At 39.4% G+C, this 24,642-nt stretch overlaps 2 protein-coding genes across 3 annotated transcripts; both read right to left on the bottom strand.

The window, feature by feature from the left end:
* Positions 1-249: 249 nt before the first annotated feature.
* On the bottom strand, positions 250-10,548 carry LOC130169361 (GTPase IMAP family member 8-like). 2 transcript variants are annotated; one of them, XM_056376061.1, is made up of 5 exons: positions 10,338-10,548; positions 9,704-9,843; positions 8,465-8,551; positions 8,027-8,086; positions 250-7,161 (listed from the first exon to the last, which is right to left on the bottom strand). In XM_056376061.1, the coding sequence occupies exons 3-5, from the start codon at positions 8,484-8,486 to the stop codon at positions 4,733-4,735; spliced, it is 2,511 nt and encodes an 836-aa protein (XP_056232036.1). In that variant the 5' UTR covers positions 8,487-8,551; positions 9,704-9,843; positions 10,338-10,548; the 3' UTR covers positions 250-4,732. The 2 variants fall into 2 exon arrangements, with proteins under 2 accessions (XP_056232036.1, XP_056232037.1); XM_056376062.1 differs by lacking the exon at positions 9,704-9,843.
* A 1,342-nt stretch (positions 10,549-11,890) lies between these two features.
* Positions 11,891-24,115, bottom strand: LOC130169358 (GTPase IMAP family member 8-like). The gene is made up of 7 exons (XM_056376049.1): positions 23,750-24,115; positions 21,495-21,549; positions 19,880-19,939; positions 19,233-19,292; positions 18,410-19,057; positions 18,132-18,179; positions 11,891-16,090 (listed from the first exon to the last, which is right to left on the bottom strand). Exons 2-7 carry the CDS (start codon positions 21,532-21,534, stop codon positions 13,809-13,811), a joined length of 3,138 nt encoding a protein of 1,045 aa, XP_056232024.1. The 5' UTR covers positions 21,535-21,549; positions 23,750-24,115; the 3' UTR covers positions 11,891-13,808.
* Between the last annotated feature and the right edge of the window lie 527 nt (positions 24,116-24,642).

The following is a 24,642-nucleotide window of genomic DNA, read 5'->3' as shown; positions in this document are numbered from 1 at the left end:
TTTAGTGGAATAGGTTTATTTATTAATGTATCAATTTAGTTTTTTACTTTTGTACTTATTTTCATGTATGCATCACAGGGCTGTTCCTCTCTTTGAACAGCAGGGGTCCCCACTGAGCTCTGATATAAAGAGCTTCAATAATGAACCATGTTTCCATACAACTGCTTCACTTCACCCTCACTACAAAATACAGTTTCCATAAATACAGTCATGATTTTTCCATCTTTACTGAACTGACTGAACTGGATGGACATGATCAAAGTTAATTTGCCTTTAAAAATGCATCAAAGTGGGGGTGTCCTGGTCCTGGTGACCTGTATTTACAACATCCCCGGTCCTGCCAGAGTCCTTGGTTGCATGTCATCCCATCAACATTACCCAAAGCCCAACAGTACATAGAGCTGATACACCTGAGCTGGAAATGACATATTCCATCAACTGTATCAAAAATAAAAAGCTGTATCACTTATCTTTGTACATATTAATATTATTTTCCATTAAGTTTGGATTTTCATGCACAAACACATTATATATTTTTCTTGTACTGTACAAGATAAACAAGGACAAATGTCATTTCCACGGCGACATGATGGAACAGTGATCAGCACTGTCACGTCACAGCAAAAAGTTTCTGGGTTCAAACCTGGAACCAACAGGTTCATCAGTGACTCTAAATCACCTGTAGGAGCGAATGTTTCTGTAAATCATCCCTGTGCAGCTGATGGATGTCATGTCCAGCTCTTAAGTAAACAGTAAATCATTTTTATGCTGCAACCAGTATTTGTATTTTTCAGAGATTTATTTTTAACAGAACCACACACTGATCTGTGTGACGTGAATATAATTATACATAAGAACAAACTTATGCTGTGATGAAATAAGAAAGCAGATGACACTGTACAAAGAAATATAAGAAATAAACATTCATTCATTAGTGTCTGACGATATACAGTAGACAAACTGCATCAACTCAATTCAACTCAACTCATTTAGTCTCTTAATCACCACAAAAATCCATAAAATAAAATCAGACTCAAGACGAACACTGTGATTAATGAGTCAACTAAAACATAATAACATAATACAAGCACGGGCTCGGCCTACATGGTTGGATGTCCTAAAGAAAATGACAAAAAGTAAATACGTATATATATATGACATGGCCAAAGTTACATCTTATTGAAACAAAGGTGCACTCTTAAAAACTGTCATGTTGTGTACTGTGTACACATTGTAATATAATTACAACCACTTTAGATCTGAATTATTTTCCTAATGCTGCTTGCTGATGCATTCGTCTTCGTCCTGACTACCAAGTTGTAAAACTTTTTTTTTCGATCAATTTTTTATTGTATATCAGTATATCACACAAGTGTAAACATTATACATTTTACATGTTTTCTCCTCTTTTCCACTCCCCCCATAATGTCACATATGTACAATCTTAAACTTTGCGAGATCTACTATGGAAAAGGTTACAATGTTACGGTAAAGGTTACGTCATCATAAACAATTAACAGTCGTAATAACTGAACTCTCCCCCACCCCTTTACCCCAGTAGCGACCCCTGAAAGGGGTTTTTCAGCTATAGCATCCAGTGATAGAACCGAGCACGGAGAATCAATACTGCTAGCTGAATGGATAATGTGCAATAAGCGACGCATGTTGTCCGATGCTTGACGAGTCTTAATAAAGCCAGTATGATCATTATGAATTAATTTTGTGAGATTTACTTCTAGTCGGGTTGCGAATACTTTGGCATATTATTTAACATCACTATTCAAAAGAGAAAGGGGTCTATAATTATCACATTGAGACAGGTCTTTACTTGGTTTTGGAAGTACAGAGATTATGGCCGCGTTGACGCATACATTGAATGCACCCTTATGAATTGCTGCATTAATCATTTCCAGCAGCGGTTTTCCCAATACATCCAAGAAGGCGAGGTATAACTCTGGCGGAATTCCATCCCATCCTGGTGACTTATCCTTCTTCATACTAACAAGAGCCAACCTTAACTCTTCTAAGGATATAGGGTCATTGAGGAACTCGGCTTCATCGTTTGATAGGGAGGGCAGATCTAACCCCTGAAAGAAACAGGTACATTTACCAGGGTCAATGGGATTTCAGATGCATACAGAGTGGAATAAAAAGTCTTGAATTCAGTATTAATGTCGTGGGGGTCGCTCAAAGTACCAGTAGGAGTTTTTATGGCCGCGATATTTGAGTATTTCTCATTATTTTTCAATCTCAAAGATAGAAGGTGGCTAGGCCTGGCTCCATTAAAGTTGTATGTCCTTCTTGTCCTATGTATCAAAAACTCTGCCCTGTGTCTTAACAGAGAATTCAACTCAGTTCTCGTTATGGTTATTCTTCGTTGAAGCGCCTCAGAGTATGAGGCCTGTTGTTGGGCCTCTAGTTGGGTGAGAGTAGTCTCCAGCTCAGTTATTTTCTTAATTCTGTTTTTGTTTAGATGAGAAGAATAAGTGACGGAGGAGTCTCTGATGCAGCCCTTAATCGCATCCCACCCAAATCTTTGGTCATCTACAGAACCTACATTTATATTTATAAAGATATTTAAATTCTCTCTAAGAAAGTACAGGAAGTCTTCATTCTCCAGGAGAGAAGTATTGAACCACCACCGCGGCGCTCTGGTAGGCGTACCCTGAAGTGGGAAACGTGCTGCAACAATGCTATGATCAGATAGAGAGCAGGGTTTGATTAAAACATCATGTATCTCTGAGAAAGACGCATGTGAAGCCAGTATATAATCTATTCTGGAGTAATTTCAATGTCTTGCTAAATAAAAAGTATACTGTTTAGATGTGGGATTGACAGCATGGTACAGGTCTGTTAGAACAAGTGCAGATAGAAATTTTTGAAAATCTGTGGATGCACGTGATTGATTGTGTGTGAGACGTTGCACTGATTTATCCAGTGTCATGTACGCAAAGCAATTCATGTCTGCACCAAGAATCAGAGAAAAATCTTGTAGCTGCAGTAGGGTTGCAGTTAAGTTTGGAAAAAACTCTGATTCATATTGAGATGGCGCATAAACAGAAATAAAAGCGAAATTGCGCCCAGCTATGACAGTCTTGATATAGGAAACCCTGCCATCATCACCACCATATTTCTCCATCACAGTAATGGGGAGGTTGCATTTTAATACTACTAATGAGCCCCTGGTTTTTGTATCTAGAGATGCAGCCACATAGTGATGCTTGTTTGTAAAGCGATTAATATCTATAGATCTTAAATGAGACTCTTGTATGAAAGCAACATCAACACACTGTCTGTGCAATAGATCTAGAGAAGCTGTGCATTTAAACTGGCCATTCAGCCCATTAATGTTCCAGCTAATAACATGTATACTACACATGTTGACTACCAGTAGCTAATGTATTGTTATACCTTTTCATTCGGGAGAGGAGACATAATATGCACCCTAATGCAGGTAACAGATAACAATAAGTAATCAGAGTAAAGAGAGAGATCCATCCCACCCCAAAAAACCCAGTCGCCATAGAACTGACCACTCTCCAAAGAACGGGAGAGGGTAAAACCAAATAGTCCCACACTTGAACATAAGAACATAAGAACATAGAAAATAATAACAAGGACTGCAAACTTCTCCCAGGGAGTCTAAACTCACCCCCACGTCGGACTCGTACACAGGACTACAGGACCATATATGTAATTCTTGAAGGTCATATCTCTGTCCACACACTAGGCAATGAACAGCTGTATCATGTAAACATTTTCATGACCAATTAAAAAACAAAAACTTAATAGGAGCCATAGGCCTAATAATGCAAGGTCTATAGTAATCATATAAATCAAATCAGCTCCTCTATACCAGACAGAATGGCAGTTCATTCTTTTAAAGAGTCTATGAGATCCCTCACCTCCTGCGGATTGTTGAACAGGTGGATCGCTTCTCCGCATATCACTTTAAGTTTCGCTGGGTAGTGCAGAAAGGTGCAAAAGTTCAGCTTTTGAAGAGCATCCATTGCAGTGGAAAAGGCCAGCCTACGCTTTTAAGTAAACGGGCTATAGTCAGGGGTGAAGCGGATGGCTTTGCTCTCGATTTCCACAACAGCACTCCGACATGTAGTTTAGGAGATGCGATGTCTCTGCAGTTTCAGGAACTCCGTGCACATGTATGTTGTCTCTGCGAGACCTGTCCTCCATGTCTGCAATTTTCTCCTCCAGTCGGTCATGCTGTGCAGTAAACCTTTTAACAGATGCTGAAAGCTAGCTGTCCACCTCTGCCAAACGGTTCCCGTCTTTCTCCAAACACATCATACACTCCGAAATGCGCATGGCCAACATCTCGCCCCGAATAACAGCGACTTGAGCATCCATCAACTCCTGCGTCTTGCTTGTCAGCTGCGTCACCACATCTTGTCTGAGTGTAGGGATAGCCTCCTTCATAGCTTCTGCAACCGCTAGCTTAAAAATGTTAGCTAGTCCCTCGTTGTCGAATGACGGGGCTGTAACTGGCTGTTTGCCTGCTGCCTTTCTTGAACTTGTCGCCATTTCGTTGTGTAAAAAGTGAAATAAAACAGCGAAACCGAAAAAAAAAAAAAAAAAAAGAACAGTTTATGGTACGCAAATAAAGTGAAAATCTGGGGGGATGCTGCGGAGCCGCAAAGGAGGCGTCCTACATCCCCCGCAACGGTCACGTGACTCTAAGTTGTTCTATTGGCTCAGAGCTCTGAAGTGTCGATGCCTATTTCAGAAATACATAACATAATAGTAATGTTAAAGACAACATCAGCCCAAAAAAAGAATATGTCCATTTTCTTCTCTTACGATGGTACTCATCTTGGAGTTTTCTGAAGCTTGTTTTCTCCTCCTCCAGGTTCTGTTTTAGATCCTGATTCATTCGTTCCCACATGTCCTTTTTTTCCTTATCCCAGACCTCTCGATCTCTCTTCATATCTTTTCTACTCTGCTCCAGTTTCCTCTCAGCAGTTTCCTTTTGCTCTCTTTCTGACTGAACTCTTTTCTCTGAAGCTTCCAGTTTTCTTTTCCAATCCTGACGTAGAGTTTCTTCTTGTTTTTTCCGTCTCTTTTCGTATTCCTCTCGTTCTTTCTTTCTCTCCTCACGCTCTTTGTTGATGCGTTCGTCTTTGTCCTTCAGCTGTTTTGACCTTAGTTTTCTCTCCTGTTCAATTTCTCCTCTCTGATCACTGACTTTCCTTTTCAGTTTTTTCAATTCTTCCTCATGTTTTCTCTTCATCTCCTTCATCTCTTCTTCCTTCTCTTTCCTCATCCTCTCCACTTGTATTTTTGTGGATTCCTCTGTGTCATCAAACATCTCAGCACTGAAGCAGCTGCCACCATTTTGCGTCACCATGGTTTCGATCTTGGTCAGCAGCTCCTGGACTTGTGTGCGGTTTGTTTCATCTTTGTTATTAAAGACCTGATATCTTCCTCCACAGTCGTTTATTAGTTGTTTGACAAAGACGTCACAATCTTTAAGGTAACTCTCAAATGACTGATCTTTCAGTTCATCTCCTCTGGTGAATATAATGATGATGAAATCTCCAGACTTTCTCCCAAAATATTTCTTGATCAGTTCCACAGACTCTTTCTCCTCTGGTGTGAAGTTCCCGATCTGCAGAACCAGTAAGAACACATGAGGTCCAGGAGCCAACATGCCGAAGCATCTCTGAAGCTCCTGTTTCATTTGATCATCAGAGAGAGTTGTATCAAACAAGCCGGGAGTGTTGACCACAACAACAGGCCGTCCATCAATCTCTCCAGTTGCTGTTTCACAAGACGTGGTCGGTGGTTTTGGGGCGATTCTGGTTTTGAATTGGTTTTTGCCCAAAATGGTGTTTGCTGTTGCACTCTTCCCACTGCCAGTCTTCCCAATCAGCACCATCCTGAGAGGCTCTCTGCTCTGCCTCTCATCATCACCTCCCATCCCACTCCTCTGTCTGACACCCTGAAGCTCAGCTTTGAGTTGTGAAACCTTCTCCATCTGAGCCTTGGTGAACATGTCCTTTGTGAAGCATCTGGATCCTTCAACTCTCATCTTGTCCACAGCGTCCAACATCTCAGAGATCTGATGTTTGTTCTTGACGTTGACAACAACAGATCTTCCTCCACAGCTCTGAAGCAGCTCCTGGATGTCTCTGTTCTTTCTTATAAAGTCAACAACAGCTGGAGCTGCAGGATCTGACTCCACAGTGAACAGAATCATGGTGAAGTCATTGACTGGAGAGCTGAATGTGTTCTGGATGGTCTCTAACTCTTTCTTGTCTTCATCAGTGAGGGGACCCACAGGTAGGACCAGGATGAAGGCATGGACGCCCTCAGGATCACAGAGGGAGATACACCTGAGTGATTCCTCCATCACTTCCTCCTGAGGTTTTCCATACAAGGCAGGAAGCTGCACCAGGGAAACCTGACGTCCTCTCACCTCTCCCTGATGTTTAACACACTCTGATGAGTTGGAGACTGAATGAAGCTCTGTCTGACCTAAAATGGCCTTGGCTGCTGAAGTCTTCCCTGCTCCTCTCCTCCCACACAGAACCAGGTTTAAAGCTGGTTTCATGTGTTCAGACTTTAGTGTCATGGTTAAACCTGGATCCTCATCCTCAAACACATCACAGCTCAGATGATCTCCACTGTTTTCCTTTGCAGTTTGACCCAAGCGTGTTAACAGCTCTGAAAGTTCAAGGTTCTTCTGCCACAAGTATCTGTACCTACACCTTCTGATCATGTCTTTTAACAGTGGATGGTATGTGTAGTTTTCAGCTGAACTCTCTTCTCTGGGTGTTGATATCAGAACCAGTGAATGATCAAATGATTGATCACTGAAGAGTTTCAGGACTCTGCAGAGCTTCAGTTTCTGTTCCTCAGTGAAGTCTTCAGGCTGTAGAACCAGCAGGAACACATGAGGTCCAGGATTAGAGAGACTCACACAGTTTCTCACATGTTCTGTCAGTTTGTGTTCAGTGATGTTGTAATGCAGCAGATCTGGGGTGTTGATGAGAACTATGTGTTTCTCCTTCAAGAGTCCTCTGACTCTCTGACAGCAGTCTGGTTCTTCCTCAGTGTTGAACTCAGTCTTTCCCAGTATGAAGTTCCCCACTGAACTCCTCTCAGACCAGCTGTTCCCCAGCAGAACAACCCTCAGCTCAGACACTGAAAACAAAGAAGTGAATTAGAAAGATGAACTAGCACTAGTACCTTGACCTGAAATTAGGGATTAGGGATGTCAGATAACTCACTTGCTGCCAAAATCCAGACAGTATATACACATAACAGTACTTGTTTTTGTACAGTACCATAGGTAGATACGAAGATAAGAAGAAGGAGGCACAGTAAACAATAACCACAACAAGTGCATGTGGTAGCAACAGGTCCACCTCAACTTGTGAACGAGAAACACGCCAATACTAGCGTATGGAGATCATTTGAATTTAACGCAGCTCTTCGGGGACAAGACATGGGTACCGAAACCTGGTATTGAACTGGCCCCGGGGCTTAAGACCGGAGTATCGATAAGCTTTGACGTTATCGGTTTAAGTATCTATTGGTACTTGAGAAATTAAGAAAACAGATTTCCTGTTTACTATTGCGACAAAAAATTCTTCCACACATTTTATTTCACAAACTCCATTTCGGATGAAGACATTCATCTATTAGTGATGCATTTTCTCTGTTCCTAATCCAGAGGAGAGACCTCTCTCTCTCTCTCTCTCTCTCTCTCTCTCTCTCTCTCTCTCTCGGGGCCGGTGTTTGATTTCAAATCATGACCTTTGTTAAAAGTGGTATTTGTTGTGCCAAACCTCATTCTATCCAGAGTCATTTGATTCTGGATATGACTTCATTTACGGGCTTCAGCTAAAAACGTCTTGGTCATGATTCAGTTGTAAAGACACGGCACTTTTGTCCGTTTGGTAACACAACTACTGAAGCACTTGCTGCTCTGATAACAGTTCCAGAAAAACTTTAAGTCACTTTGGAAGATAAAACATCTAAACACAGTCAAAGCTGATGAACTCACTGTAAGGGGGAAGCCATGGGAGGCTGCTGCTGTGGCTCAGAGGTCTCTCCCTCACTTCCTCTGTAAGAAAACAGAACAATAACATTTCAGAAAAGTCAAACCTCAGTCAAATTAACATTCAGATTCCTTTATACCGTCGAGCCTTCCTTCAGAAGAGAATATATATATATATATATATATATATATGATATATACATTTTTAAACATATCAAATAAATGATCAATAATTATTGATATTCCTATTATTTTCAGTGTGTGTTCTCCTCAGCAAATCATCTCATGCCTGTCATCATTCTTCCTAACACATGTCCCATAAAAGAGATGGGCCACAACTTCCACAATCCTTGTTACATATTAAATAATACTGTTCATTCCTCTACCTCTGAACAAATAAAAAGAGATGTTGCATATTTCTGCTGTAAATCTGACCGTACTCACCAGATGTTGCAGCAGCGGCCATATTGTCACTGTGCTGGAAACACCAGAAGAAGCTCAGCTGGAGACCAACATTTGGTTTTCAAAATGCTGAAAACACAAAAGAACAAAAGGTTTGAAGGTCGTTCTCCAGGACACTTTTAACAACCGGGGGCAGCTCAGTCACTCCTCTCTATAAATGATCAAACCAACTTTATGGGTCAATACCATAACTGCTGCAGACACAGGTGTGATGACACTGAAGACACTGAATCATACAAGACTACAACACTAATCTAGATTCCTTTTCCTGTCCTCGTCTCTGTTTCTTTGGTTTAAGAAAACCAAATCCTACAAAGTCTCTTAAAACACATCAGATGCTAAAAGGCAAAAAGTGAAAAACAAATTGACAGTTGACCTCTCATACAGGGAAAGCACAGGTTAGAAAAACATTCACAGCTGCATTCCATGTAGGAGTTTGTTCCAGTATTGTGCATATTGTTTTTGGGTCGTCTATCTGTCCATACGTATGTACACACAGCAACGCCTCGACGGAACTTATTCAACTTCAAATTCACTTGGACTCAAGGATGAACTGACTGACTCAATTATGAGTTTTTCGACCACCTGAGAACCCCTTCCTTGCTCACCTGGAAAAGGCCAGTGTGGGACGATCCACGGTTCCTACTTGAGACTCTTAGTATTGCAATATTAAGCGCTTTAGTCAAGTGGCAGCTATCTCACGTTATTTTGTTAAATTACTGCACACGTACTGTATGTGTCTGATTTGTGTACATGTCTGGCCCGTTGTTTGTCTATTGTTTATGTGTTCTCACTAATTGTTTATGTTCAAAATGCAAACAAATACAATATTAATAAAGTTATTTTCTTCTGTCACACCGTGACCTCAGAAAACACATTTTTGTCCATAACTCACAAATCCATACAATAATTATGACACAAAAGTCTATGACCAGATGTGAGGACATTTTATATCCAAAAGGTCAAAGGTCATTTTCACTGTGACATCAAAATGTTATGCAAAAACACTAATAGTCATTATTCAACACTGTAAGTCAGGATGGACTTGGCTGGTTGGCGGAGGAAACAAGGAAGAGGTGATTCTAGTTTTATTTGATTCTTTTTCTCTTTATCTGTTGAAACCGCATCTTGAAGTGGAGATTTTAAAAATAATCCTGCTGCAGGCCTCTAAGGCCAAGCTCTCCATCTTCACCTGTTAGATGTATTAGAGGTATAACTTGCCTGGTAGCAGCAGTAGCAATACTGTAGTAGCTGTAACACTTCCACAGACAGTGAGCAGCAGCAGGAACACAGGTGTGTACAGAGCCGTAGGCCAGAAGCCTCACAGTATATTTCTTACTGGATCTCCTTCCTTATTCTTTCTCTGGTGAAAACAGAAACAGTTTTAAGTGAAATATATATTTAAAGTTATACTAACTGCCAAACTCTTTAACATGTCATTCAAAAAAACTGTTTCCATTTCCAATCATTTACTTCCTGTACAACATGTTTGCCACACTCACCTAAAACAGCTGCTGTTTCAGCCTGTTATATATATATATATATATATATACAGTGTATATATATATATATATATATATATATATACAGGCTGAACATGTATACACATACATATAATGTGAGTTATGGTTATGTTCATTCCTGGTTTTCCGGTTATAATTTCGTCAGCCTGCTTTTAAGCTGTTGTCACCGCGTGACCCTGCACCGCAATCAATCATTCACAATCACTTTGAATTACTTTCTAACCTCATGACGATATAAAAACTTTATAATACAAGTGTTTCGATCCATCAACACTGAATCTTAATATCTATATATTTCGTTTATTCCTGTGTTTGTAGTGGATTTCACTCACCAGCTGATTCTTTCTGCGCCATCGCTCCAACGATCAAAGTGAAAGTAAAATTCGCGACTTTTAAAAGTTTTAAATCGGTTATTTCCTCAAGTTCAGATGAATCTTTACAAGATTAAAAGTTGCCTAAATATGTAAATGATAAATCTTGAAGATAAATTCAACAGGGAAACAAAACTATCTCCTACTGAACCTACTCAACCTAACATGTCCGTCCTGAATTACTTTTTTTCCTTTTGAAATTTGCCCCAACCTTCATTCAAACAGGTCGTTCATGTCGGTGCTCCACCTGCTGGACACAGTATTTATTCAAACCATTTTATTTGCCACTAGCGGATTAATATTAAATCGAACGAGCCATTTCTAATTTCATTCATATCAAACTCACATTACTTTGATAACCAGTCCCATAAAGTAAACAGAAATGCAGGATATCTGTGGTTCATACATTCTTGCGGGATAAAAAGGAAATGCAATAAAAGGTTAAAATGTAAAGGAAATATAATTAAAAGGCAGAGTGAAAAACATTTAGATGGTGGGCAGATGGTATTTCTACTTGTTGTTACAAAAACTAATTTATAAATTACATTCCCACCTCATAAGTTACTGGGAACAAATACAGAGTGCAAAAGGGAAATTGTCAGAATCCACAAGCAAAATATTATATTTATTGTTTTTCTATTATTTGCAATTTTCAATGGAAGGTTTATTTATTAAAGTATCAATTTATTTATTTATTAAATCATTCATGTATTAATTTATCAATTCATTCATTTTTGCTTCAAGGAGAATCATGTCAGTTTGTTGTGAAACATTTTTCATCACATTGCTTTACCTCTCTTTGACCAGCAGAGGTCGCCACTGAGCTCTGATTTGTAAATCAGTACAATTTGTATAATACAACTGTGTTGAAAGAGTCACTTCATCCTCATTACCATAAATACAGGCCGTGCCCCTTTCCACTCATATAGTTTGATAATTCTGTAATGATTTTTCCATCTTGACTGAACTGACTGAACTGGATGGACACGATCAAAGTTAATTTGCCTTTAAAAATGCATCAAAGTGGGGGTGTCCTGGTCCTGGTGACCTGTATTTACAACATCCCCGGTCCTGCCAGGGTCCTTGGTTGCATGTCATCCCATCAACATTACCCAAAGCCCAACAGTACATAGAGCTGATACACCCGAGCTGGAAATGACATATTCCATCAACTGTATCAAAAATAAAAAGCTGTATCACTTATCTTTGTACATATTAATATTATGTTCCATTAAGTTTGGATTTTCATGCACAAACACATTATATATTTTTCTTGTACTGTACAAGATAAACAAGGACAAATGTCATTTCCACGGCGACATGGTGGAACAGTGATCAGCACTGTCACGTCACAGCAAAAAGGTTCTGGGTTCAAACCTGGAACCAACAGGTCCATCAGTGACTCTAAATCACCTGTAGGAGCGAATGTTTCTGTAAATCATCCCTGTGCAGCTGATGGATGTCATGTCCAGCTCTTAAGTAAACAGTAAATCATTTTTATTCTGCAACCAGTATTTGTATTTTTCAGAGATTTATTTTTAACAGAACCACACACTGATCTGTGTGACGTGAATATAATTATACATAAGAACAAACTGAGGCTGTGATGAAAGAAGAAAGCAGATGACACTGTACAAAGAAATATAAGAAATAAACATTCATTCATTAGTGTCTGACGATATACAGTAGACAAATTGTACAGGCAACTCAAGACTAACACTCTGATTAATGAGTCAACAAAAATTCAACATAATACAAGCTCGAGTTCGGCCTACATGGTTGGATGTCCCAAAAAAAAAAGACAAAAAGTAAATACGTGTATATATATATATATATGACATGGCCAAAGTTACATCTCATTGAAACAAAGGTGCACTCTTAAAAACTGTCATGTATACCTTCAAGTTTTCCATAGAATAAAATACATAAAGATCTTCTGAAACGGTGTGTACAATAGTGTGTGTAATTATGTACACAATATATCTACACAATACATATAGTGGCTGGTATGAAGCAGGTGCGCTTTTTCATATTTTGAAATTAATTGAAATTAGTTATACCACTAATACAATGTCTTTTGATGAAGACCAGTTCCAGTGTTTCCAGTCTCTCTACAGCCTAGCAGAGTTGTGAGACACATAGAGATAAAAAACAAAAAACAAAACATATGAATCTTCTCATTTATCTCTAACCGCTGCAAAGAAGTGAATTTCCAGTGAGCAGTGGTATTTACATTACACTTACTGATGGTAGTAACTACTATCTACTGTTATCTCTTCTTAGCTAGTTAGCACAGGCCTCTCCTGGAATTCATACACACTTTTGATCAGACTTTTAAAGGTGTTTGAACCATGAATATGACAATATTAAAAATGTTATATCCATGAATAACTATTGAAATACTAGATATACTACTATTGGATTACTAGTGTGCATGTAAAAGCAATGACTGAGAGGACGGGACCTCTGAAGAGAGGGACACTTCTGGCCACTGGAGTTACTGTAAGATAGCAATTGATGATTAGTAAATATTTCTAAACTGCGACATTAAGTCTTTTTCTACATATTCTATATAGAGAAGATGAGACCTGTGGGTCCGGAGGCTTTAATTACTCACCAGTATTTAGAACTGTATTTTATATTTTTAAATATATTTTATGTTACTTGATCATCGCTGCTTTTAAGCACCAGAAATGTGATTTTACAGGTTTAACCAACTCATTTCAAAGTAGCTGTATCCTTGTTGTTGAGTTTCCAGCCACATTGGAAAATTAAAACAATTACTTTTGTCCATTTTCATTTTAAGTCACATAGTAAACTGGGGTTTGAGGAAACCTATTCGACAACCAGAGAACTGAATGTAGAAGACATAAAGGTGTTTGCACATCAGGAACGACTTCAGGAGGATTTTTCAGAGGTGACTTTAAAAGTATAATATGCAGGACTTAAAGTAAAAGAAACAATGCATAGACTCATATAACAATACAAAAGTAATCCGTAAATTTGAACATAACCACTGTGAAACTATCAGAGAATGACATTATATTTCTCTGATTCACTGCTTTGTTCTCACAAACGCCGCTTCCTCTCTTTATTCTCGCTTGACCACCGCTGCTCTCTCGCACTTGCTCATTGCAAACGTTGTATAGTGTGTTTAGAAAAATCATATAGTATACCTTTAATGCACCACAGACATTCACATTGTTAGTTGGCTGGCTAGTTTCTATTGTCTTTCCTCTCTGTATTTTACTCCTAGTGTAAACTTTATAAATAGACCTTTATCTGCAAAGTCTATGTCAAACGTTACCTTTTACCTGACTAGCAAGTTGTAAAACTCTTCTTCTTCTCTTCTTTTGGCTTAGGACTCTGTAGTGTGTGAGTATACCTATCTAAGAAATAACATATAACATAATTCAGCTATTACAAGTGATATTAGAATAAACAGTTCTCCTGTTGGAGATTTCTGTATCTTGTTTTCTCGTCCTCCAGATTCTGTTCAAGTTCGAGAATTTTTTTCCCCATGTCCTTTCTTTCCTTATCCCAGGACTCTTGATCTCTCTTCATCTCTTCTACAACTCTTCTACTCTGCTCCAGATTCCTCTCAGCAGTTTCCTTTTGCTCTTTTTCTGACTGAACTCTTTTCTCTGAAGCTTCCAGTTTTCCTCTCCATTCCTGTTGTAGAGTTTCTTCTTGTTTTTTCCATCTCTTTTCCTCTTCATCTCGTTCTTTCTTTCTCTCCTCACAGTCTTTGTTGATGCGTTCGTCTTTCTCCTTCAGCTGTTTTGCTCTTAGTTCTTTCTCCTGTTCAATTTCTCCTCTCAGTGTTTTCAATTCTTCCTCATGTTTTCTCTTCATCTCCTTCATCTCTTCTTCCTTCTCTTTCCTCATCCTCTCCACTTGTATTTTTGTGGATTCCTCTGTGTCATCAAACATCTCAGCAGTGAAGCAGCTGCCACCATTTTGCGTCACCATGGTTTCGATCTTGGTCAGCAGCTCCTGGACTTGTGTGCGGTTTGTTTCATCTTTGTTATTAAAGACCTGATATCTTCCTCCACAGTCGTTTATTAGTTGTTTGACAAAGTCGTCACAATCTTTAAGGTAACTCTCAAATGACTGATCGTCCAGTTCTTCTCCTCTGGTGAATATAATGATGGTGAAATCTCCAGACTTTCTCCCAAAATATTTCTTGATCAGTTCCACAGACTCTTTCTCCTCTGGCGTGAAGTTCCCGATCTGCAGAACCAGTAAGAACACATGAGGTCCAGGAGCCAATATGCTGAAGCATCTCTGAAGCTCCTGTTTCATTTGATCATCAGAGGAAGTTGTATTGAACAAGGGGGGTGTTTTTACCACAACAACAGGCCGTCCATCAATCTCTCCAGTTGCTGTTTCACAAGACTTGGTTGGTGGTTTTGGGGCAATTCTGGGTTTGAAATGCTTTATGTCCAAAATGGTGTTTGCTGTTGCACTCTTCCCACTGCCAGTCTTCCCAATCAGCACCATCCTGAGAGGCTCTCTGCTCTGCCTCTCATCATCACCTCCCATCCCACTCCTCTGTCTGACACCCTGAAGCTCAGCTTTGAGTTGTGAAACCTTCTCCATCTGAGCCTGGGTGAACATGTCCTTTGTGAAGCATCTGGATTCTTCAGCTCTCATCTTGTCCACAGCGTCCAACATCTCAGAGATCTGCTGTTTGTCCCTGATGTTGACAACAACAGATCTTCCTCCACAGCTCTGAAGCAGATCCTGGATGTCTCTGCTCTTTCTTATAAAGTCAACAACAGCTGGAGCTGCAGGATCTGACTCCACAGTGAACAGAATCATGGTGAAGTCATTGACTGGAGAGCTGAATGAGTTCTGGATGGTCTCTAACTCTTTCTTGTCATCATCAGTGAGGGGACCCACAGGTAGGACCAGGATGAAGGCATGGACGCCCTCAGGATCACAGAGGGAGATACACCTGAGTGATTCCTTCATCACTTCCTCCTGAGGTTTTCCATACAAGGCAGGAAGCTGCACCAGGGAAACCTGACGTCCTCTCACCTCTCCCTGATGTTTAACACACTCTGATGAGCTGGAGACTGAATGAAGCTCTGTCTGACCTAAAATGGCCTCGGCTGCTGAAGTCTTCCCTGCTCCTCTCCTCCCACACAGAACCAGGTTTAAAGCTGGTTTCATGTGTTCAGGCTCTTCAGAGAAGGTGAGGAAGGTTTCTTTGTTTTCACGCACAATGTTCTCAATCTTCAGCATTAACAGCTTGTGGTTACTTTCAACCATGCTATAGTGTCTTCCATCGCAGTCTTTAAGCAGCTCATTCACAGTGGAATGTGTTCCACTTTCCTTGTCTGTCATGACGACCATCGAGTGTTTAAAAGCATCTGGACCAAACAAACTCAGGATGAACTTCAGTGTTCGTCTGTTCTCCTCAGTGAAACCGGAGGGTTTCACTAACAGCAGCAGAACATTTGGTCCAGGAGAACAAAGATTCATGCAGTTTCTTGCCTCTTTTCTCACTTTCTGCTCAGACAAACTGAACATGTCTGATGTTTTTACTACAGTTAGAGATTTTCCTCTCTGCTCTCCACAGGTGGCCACACATTGTTTGATTGGAAAACCTTTGGGGAAATGAAATGCTGGAGCTCCCATAATGAAATTGCCAAGTTTTGTCTTTTTCTTCTCACTTTTCCCGACCAGCAGAATCCTGAGCACAGGCCCTGTAACACAACCAAGAGAAAAAACATACGGTCACAATTCAGAGTTGGTGACAACAGGTGAGTGGACACAAATTCAGCCACTAGGACCAAGCAGGTACTCAATCATGGTGAAAATTGAGCTTTACGGACATCATTGGTACAGCTGTTTAAACAGCTGCTTCACAGGAAGCAAAGGAGGAAAAGGTAGACATATGATAAGGGAAAGGGTGGTCGAAACACAGAAGGGACGTGTAAGAAAAGTTGAATTGAGGGCAAATGGACTTAGACTTAGACCAAGATACTTGAAGATGGTTCACTTCTTATCCACGAGGCTTCTTTGGTTCTGTCTGGTGAAGAGATCTAGATTTAACCTCTGTGTGGGTCATTATCAACCGTGTTGTGCCTGTCATGCCGTCATGCAGTTTGCCGTAAAACGTGAGCGGCGGTCATTCTCACTGGAGTAAACGCAGTTCATGTTCGTGTTCATCATTTGTAAACAGATTCGTTCAGTTAGGCGTTGACAAAAAATATGAACGTGTTCAATGAACGCTGTTCATTGAACAGAAGCCTCTTCAAGTATCTACAACCAAGTCCAGTTGCCCTCAATTCAACTTTTCTTGGATACCCATGACTTGATGACTGAGAATCTTCACAGACAGAAGCTACACATAAGTAGTGATGGTTAAAAGAAGCTGTGAAGCACTAATTCACTGTCAAGCAGTTGTGTTGAAAATGGTCCATAGTTTGAAAACATCTGATAGAGTAAAAAATGGTGATATCTGTTGGCCAAAGGTTTGGTACTGTATATGAGAAGATGGATTACATCTGATACCATGATGAAATAGTTGGGCCAGAATATTAGTGGGATCGCAATATTCATTATTACTATTCCTTTCAATAAAGCGTGTACACCCCCCCTAATATGAATGTGGCATAACAGAGCTTGTTTGGGATGGTCACCTGAGTTTTTGCAGGATGAAGAAAGGCATTGAAACATCTTGCAGCGATAGTTCTGCTTTGAAAGGTCAATACTGTGTGGAATACCCTGCTTTGAGCGGAACATCTCTACACAGGTTTCAGACGTGTAACAAGCAGACACGGCAAATCACGGCACCATGTCAGGGAATCACTGACGAAGAAATCCGGTTGGTCAAGACTACACTATAAACTAGTGATGCTGCGATCACGTTTTTTTTTTCTGCCAATACTGATATCGATACCGATCATCTGTGGTCGAGATCAGCCGATCCACGGCTGATAACGTTCATTTTTGGCCTGCATTGCAGATGGCGTACATTATATCAGTCTCACACACTTTGTAGAAGTTCCACAAGGCTGACATGTTGTTCTGTTTTGGCGCATTGAACAATGTGGGAGGCGGGACTACACTGCACAGCAGGTACCTAGTTAGTGTAACAGACTGCAAACAATGTTATTTTGATGGCAACACATATATTGTTTTCGTGTTGTTGTTCTAGTGAACGCAATATCTCAGTAACGCCTTGATGGAACTTCTTCAAATTTGGCACAAACATTCACTTGGACTCAAGTATGATTAGATTTTGGGGGGTCAAAGTTCAAAGGTCAAGGTCACAGTAACGTCACAAAATACATTTTTGGCCATAATTCACGATTTTTACACTAATAACAACCATTTAACAATCTAACTCAAATGTCTATAAGGACAAAATGAAGTGATGACATTTCATATCCAAAGGGTCAAGGGTCAACTTCCCTGTGACATCATAATGTTCTGCAAAAACACCTCTGGCCATTATTCAATGCTGTAACTCAGGAGGGGGAGTTTGTGGTTAGGGTCAGGGCATACACTAGGAAGTGATTCTAGTTTTTGTATTTAATATAAATATTGGGCCATCTAAATGTTACTTTTACTTCTACTACCTAGACTACTTTTACTTGAGAGCAGCTGTTGGCTAATACACCCACCTCTAACAGCTGCAATGAAAATGCTGTTACTTTTGATCAATTTACAGAAGGCAATACCAGGTGTGTCATGTAATGTCATGTAAATTGCTGTAGTATATTTATTCAGTTCACTTACTCTGGTTGGTTGTACTTTCCACTGGTGAAGGAGTGTGTGACTTGATTGCTGTGAAAAGACAAAACCATCAATTACAAGATGCCATCTTCATCCAGATGTTTTACTGTATGTGATGAGAATTTTTAAGTCACTCTCAGTGGACACCAAAGTTTTTTTCTGAATACCAGAATCATTTAAACCAGAAAGAGTCAACCATAATATTAAGTTGACTTAATGTTCAAACTTAATCAAGGATCATTTGTATTCATCACATTATAATAAATGGGTCCTGAACCTACCAACAGCTGCTCTAAAAGGATCCAAGCGGACACTGTCCGTTTCCCCTTGTTTCAGGCTTCCAAGACCGCTGGTTAAGTCAGACTTTGTGTCCTCAAACACGTCACAGATCACATGATCTCCGTTGTTCTCTTTTACAATTTGGCTGAAGCGTGTTAAGAGCTCGTCAAGTTCAAGGTTCTTCTGTAACAAAAATCTGTATTCACATATTCTGATCATGTCTCCTAATCGTGGATGTTGCATATAGTTTTCAATGGAACCTGAACTCTCCTCTCTGGGTGTTGATATCAGAACCAGTGAATGATCAAATGATTGATCACTGAAGAGTTGAAGGACTCTGCAGAGCTTCAGTTTTTGTTCCTCAGTGAAGTCTTCAGGCTGTAGAACCAGCAGGAACACATGAGGTCCAGGATCAGAGAGACTCGCACAGTTTTTCACATTTTCTATCAGTTTGTGTTCAGAGATGTTGTAATGCAGCAGATCTGGGGTGTTGATGAGAACTATTTCTTTCTTCTTCAAATGTCCTGTGAATCTCTGACAGCAGTCTGGTTCTTCCTCAGTGTTGAACTCAGTCTCTCCCAGTATGAAGTTCCCCACTGAACTCCTCTCAGACCAGCTGTTCCCCAGCAGAACAACCCTCAGCTCAGACACTGAAAAGAAAATGATTCAAATCATTTGGCATATTTGCTATTACAACACATAATGTAGTATATCAACAATGATTTCAATGAGTTTTTTTAGTTTCTTAAATCTTACACTTTGACAGCTTCTCATATGAAACGCTGTAATATTAGATTTTAAAATAAAAAAACAATTCAGACTCACTGTTAGGTGGCAGGCCTACAATGCTGCTTCTGCGCTTCCTGGGTTCTATCTTATCTGAAACTGTAAAAAAAAACAGAAGTAAACAAGGTCATTCTTTATGTCTTCTACATCTGTTCTCTAACGGACACGTTTGGGATACAACCAACGACATCAGACAAATTTGCAATGACTATTAGTGTCTGCTGACAAGTATGATTTTACCAGCTATGAGCATATTTTCTCCTTGATCATATTGTATTAAATAAAGAAAGACAAAGGTAATTAAAAAAAATAAAGTGACATTCATTGAATACCCAAATCACTATCGGGTATAACTCACCTCTTTTGAAAATACATTTACACTGAATATTTGGCTGCTTTTACCTCAGTGTTCCCTCCACAGATAAAAACAACCATGTTCCTCAAGACCAGGGACAGTTCTGGGTTATTATTATTATCATTGTTACCATTTTATTTTACTTACTTTACCCCCAGATAAATTTAGTTTGATTTGATTTTTAGATTTTAATACTTGATGTAACTCTACTGGACTGATGTTCACTTTTTACTTGATGAAGTTCATTGGTTTGATTTTGGTTTAATTTGTTTTCTTATTTTATCCATGATATATAAAATGTTATTGAAGGTTCTCATTCAGTTTGACTCACAGTAAGGACGACCAAAGTCAGGGCTTCTGCTGCGCTTCACGGGATTTGAATAATCATCATCTATAAAAATACAGAAAAACACAAACACAGATATAAATCCCTTTATACTGACCAGTAATGTTCTGTACACAATCATGACAAAACAGTGGCGGTCATCAGTTGATGTCAGCATCTAAACTTGAACCTGCAGGTCTGGAAAAAATACCAGGTCCAGGTTGTGTTGTTGTGAGAAGCTTCAGGCCTGGATCAGCTCTGACTGCCAGCACTCTCAGTCCATGTGAGCCCTTCAAGCACAACTGTAAAAACAGCTTGTACTTGTTATTATTTGGCATTAATAACAATTTCAAGTTGTTCAGCCTTAAAAACTGAAATTATCAGCATTTAATGTAAAAACTGAAATTGTGCAAAACGACAAATCAAACCAGTCGCAGTTGTTGTTTTCCCATCCAGTGCCCACGATGTTTAAATAGATATACACTTTCACCCTTTTGAGCACCCATGGGTTTTAAGTTCCTCTACAGACATATTGTATACTCTGTACAAATCCTCTGCTATGATTATTATTTTGTTGAACCTGATTTTCATACATAAAAAAACATGTAAAACTGGGGCTGAAGGTCATCTACTCTAGATACTGATCTACTCTGGATCGGGCCTTTTCCCCCACCCACCTGCTTTCTCCAGGTTGACAGGTGAAAGAGCAGTGAGTACCAAGATGATGATGATGATGATGATGATGATGATGATGATGCATACAACTGTGAGACGGTTATTCTAGTTTGAATGTGTTTTTGAAATAAAGTCTGTGTTTAACACCAGCTTGAGACATTGTCACATTTTATTCTACAAAATAAAACACGTCAGTTAATACTCAAGTCCTGATTTCTTTAAGCTTTTATGTCTCGGTTGCTAACGAGGGTCTACATGAGATGACAGAGGCTGTCAGGGACGTTAAACGTCATCATTTTGAACATGAAAACTAATCTACTCACCAGTCCACCTTTACAGCCTGGTTAACTCACCAGTCCACCTTTACAGCCTTGTTGTGTTTATACAAACTGTCACTAACTCTGTCAGAGGAAAGGCTTTAGTAGAAGAGGTCAGAGCTGAATTAAACTACAAGTTGAAGTTTAGTGGTGGTGACACTAAAGTCATGTGACTGTGGTGTCTTTGATTTATAGCCTAACCAAACCAAACAGCCTCAGGTGCATTATCACCCGCTTCTGGGCTGGAGTAGAGCTGAAGTGTATTAAATCTCACCTGGATTTTATCCAGGTATGAGACACTTGAAATGACAGGAGTAAAAGTGGCCAAAGACTGTCTTGGTCTGGGTCTCAGATTCAGGCCTTTGCAGAACTCGACAGGTTTCGACATGTTGTTCAGATCACAGAACACTCACAGAATCTTTCAACTGCAAGTATCAAACAAAATATGATGCTTCAGAATAAAACAAAACTTTCAGAAGTAGCAGAGGAAAGTTACTTAGTGACAGAAAAGTCCCTCTGTACACATTTTCCTGTCAAGACTTCAGTCTGAGGACAAAGTGTTGTTATGATGTGTGTGACATGAGGACAGTGTGAGAAGACAGTGAGTTATAAAGTCTGACTGGACTCACCTGGTGCTGCAGCCGCCATCTTGTCGTCTGCTGAGAACATCAGAGACTAAATCAGCTGGAGGGAAGAGGAACCAGAGTTTAGCTTCTCTGTTATTCACATACTCAGATGCCATAACTCATTATCAAGTGTTTAGTTAATGTGTTTGGACAAACAGTGAGAGTTTCAGCTCTGTGGGCTCTGATCTGTGATCAATAAATGTTCTCTAGGCTATGTTTCACATGTTTCAATAGAAAAGGGCCCTGCACTCCAAGGGGCCCCTGACATCCTACACTTATTGGAGACGGGACACTGGATGCAATAATAGAGAGAATAAAACAATCCAATTATTACCCTGAGATAATGGACTGCACCCAGCACCATAATGCAAACATGTGACCCGCCCTCCAGCTAACTCTGAGTGGGCGCCTTTCCTGCAGCACAGAGCAGGTGAGTTTTCAGTACCAACACTGTCGGTTTCTGTCTGAACTACAACAAACATACCTGTTAACTCTGACAAACTGCATCTTTCACAACTGACAGGATTCACCTCCAAATATAGACGTTGTTATTTTCGGAAGGTTTCTTCTTATTCGAAAGCAAAAATGGCATTGTTTCAGCTCAGAGAAGTGTTTGGATCACATTGCGAATCATACAGTGGCAATCAGGAGGGTCAACTTTTGTGTTACAGTCCCTAGAGTATCTTGCTTGATTAACTAAAGCTTTCAGATAAATATTATGAAGTCGAAAGTACAATATTTATACAAGCTAATATTAAAAAGGATTAATTAAACCACCACAGCCACAGTACAGACTATTAACATGAAATAAAAAACTCTATATTGATGTCAAAGCCAAAACCTCCATTGTCTCACTGCTCATGAATTAACACCAGTGTTTGCTACATTTAGAATGAAAAACTAGCTAACATTAGTTAGCTAAACTGTAAACTTAAGGCTAAAATTAGAAACTAGCTGACATTAGTTAGCTAAACTGTAACTTAAGGCTAAAATTAGAAACTAGCTGACATTAGTTAGCTAAACTGTACCTTAAGGCTAAAGTTAGAAACACAAAACATTAGTTAGCTAAACTGTAAACTTAAGGCTAAAGTTAGAAACTAGCTGACATTAGTTAGCTAAACTGTACCTTAAGGCTAAAATTAGAAACTAGCTGACATTAGTTAGCTAAACTGTAAACCTAAGGCTAAAGTTAGAAACACAAAACGTTAGTTAGCTAAACTGTAAACCTAAGGCTAAAGTTAGAAACACAAAACGTTAGTTAGCTAAACTGTAAACTTAAGGCTAAAGTTAGAAACTAGCTAATAGTCTTCATCCATAGATACCTGACACAGGTAAGAAAGCAAAGCGTATCAAACAAGCTAGATAGTTAGCTACTGCTACTACCAACAATATCTACTCTTCCTCAGTGAACAGAGACTTAATGAAGGAGCCACTGATGGAGAGAGTGACGCAGCCAGACGAGACGTTCAGGCAACGTCAGGTAAGGAAATGGTACGGTCCAATTTAGGGGTGTCTGAAATCGTATTATTAAAAGATTCTCCCGGACATATATGGGAAATTAATTGTATTAATAAGTAAGAAGGATATAAATGTTTCAACCCCCCTAAACTGTTGTTTTTGCCTCAATCATACCTCTTATCCTCCCAGCCCCCATATTTCTATGTTGAGCTGTATAATGCATTTAAGTTGAAGTCTGATAATTGGATTCTTCTTCACAGTCATTATGTTCAGTTCAGTTTGTTTCTATATATTTAATCCTCATTCTTTAAGGGCAAATGTTCAGTAACTGGAAATAAAAACTTAAAGGTAAAGAAGGAGGGTTTGTTCTTTGTAGAGCTTCCTTAAGATAAATGGATTCTTATAAAACATATTTAATTCTTTATGTAAAGATTATTAAATCTTTATATGAACACATTTAACTATAATAAACGCGGACGCGGGGGAAAACGTTCCGGATCTAGATGCTCTAGTGCTGTTAAGAAACTTCTTTAACCACCAGTTACTGTTTTAACCACTCAAATTACCGCTGACATTAATTAATGTCGAGTGCTGAAAGTTTTTCACTTTACACGGTTTCCTTTCCCTTCTCGCTTAAACCAAATCACGGAGATTTTTCCTGCCTGGAAGCGGCCGTTTCCGCCTGGATCCTGGAGCAGTTGCCGTTTCACGGAGCTGACGGTGTTTGTCAGTGTGAAGTGAGTTTGAACAGGAAGTTGTTTCCTGATGTTAGTGAAGGTATGTTTCCAAATCACACTCACCTGTGGATGATCAATATTCGGCCCGTGTCCCCGTCATGACCGCACTGACTGACACATTTGATTTATTTCAGCGTTTCCTTGGAATTTCCTGTTCACCGGATTTTCTGAAGGCGCCATCAGGCCCCGCCCAACTGAAACTGAAACTTTCTAACATTAAATAAAAAAACTTTTAACATTTAAAGGACGCTCATGTATTATTTTATCAAACTAAAACATATTTATTTTCTCTTCATCCTGTTTTCATTCTTAAACTTTCCTCTGATGTGCAGTTTAATGTCATGTTTTGTTTAAATCTAATATTTGCTGCAATATCTGCATTTCTGAGTGGAAGAGAAACAGTTAAAAAAAAAAACAGATTCCAATCATTTTTTTGCAGTGATGTTGCAAGGTGTTGTTCCTCACATCCATATCGATTATTGATGACGTCAGAATATCTGCAGAGAAAAGGATTCCCATTAAATCTGTCTGAAGAACTATTGTTACATAGACTTTTGTCTCTTTATTATACATAAAAACTGAGCTTTACATCAGTGAAGGTTCAACAAATGACATGCCATGTATCAAAGGGGTCATAGATATTCATTGATCATAGTTTGAACATCATTAAAAATGATTTGGCTGGCTTTTGATTTAAAATGTCCACTGCCTAAAATGGTGTTTCCAACTGCACTCATGTTTTACAATTGCTCTTTGTACCTTTTCCATCACAGCTCACGTCCATTGTTCTCTTTTACAGTTTGATTCAAACAGCTGTGAATGTTCAAGGTTCTTCAGCTTCAAGTATCTGTACCTACACCTTCTGATCATGTCTTTTAATGGTGGATGGTTCATGTGGTTTTCACCTGAACTCTCCCCTTTGGGTGTTGATATCAAAATCAGTGAATGATCAAATG

This window comes from Seriola aureovittata, chromosome 5 (assembly GCF_021018895.1).
Source record: "Seriola aureovittata isolate HTS-2021-v1 ecotype China chromosome 5, ASM2101889v1, whole genome shotgun sequence".
NCBI lineage: Eukaryota > Metazoa > Chordata > Actinopteri > Carangiformes > Carangidae > Seriola > Seriola aureovittata.
Note: the sequence above shows the minus strand (reverse complement) of the source record. Positions and strands in the feature narration are given on the sequence as shown.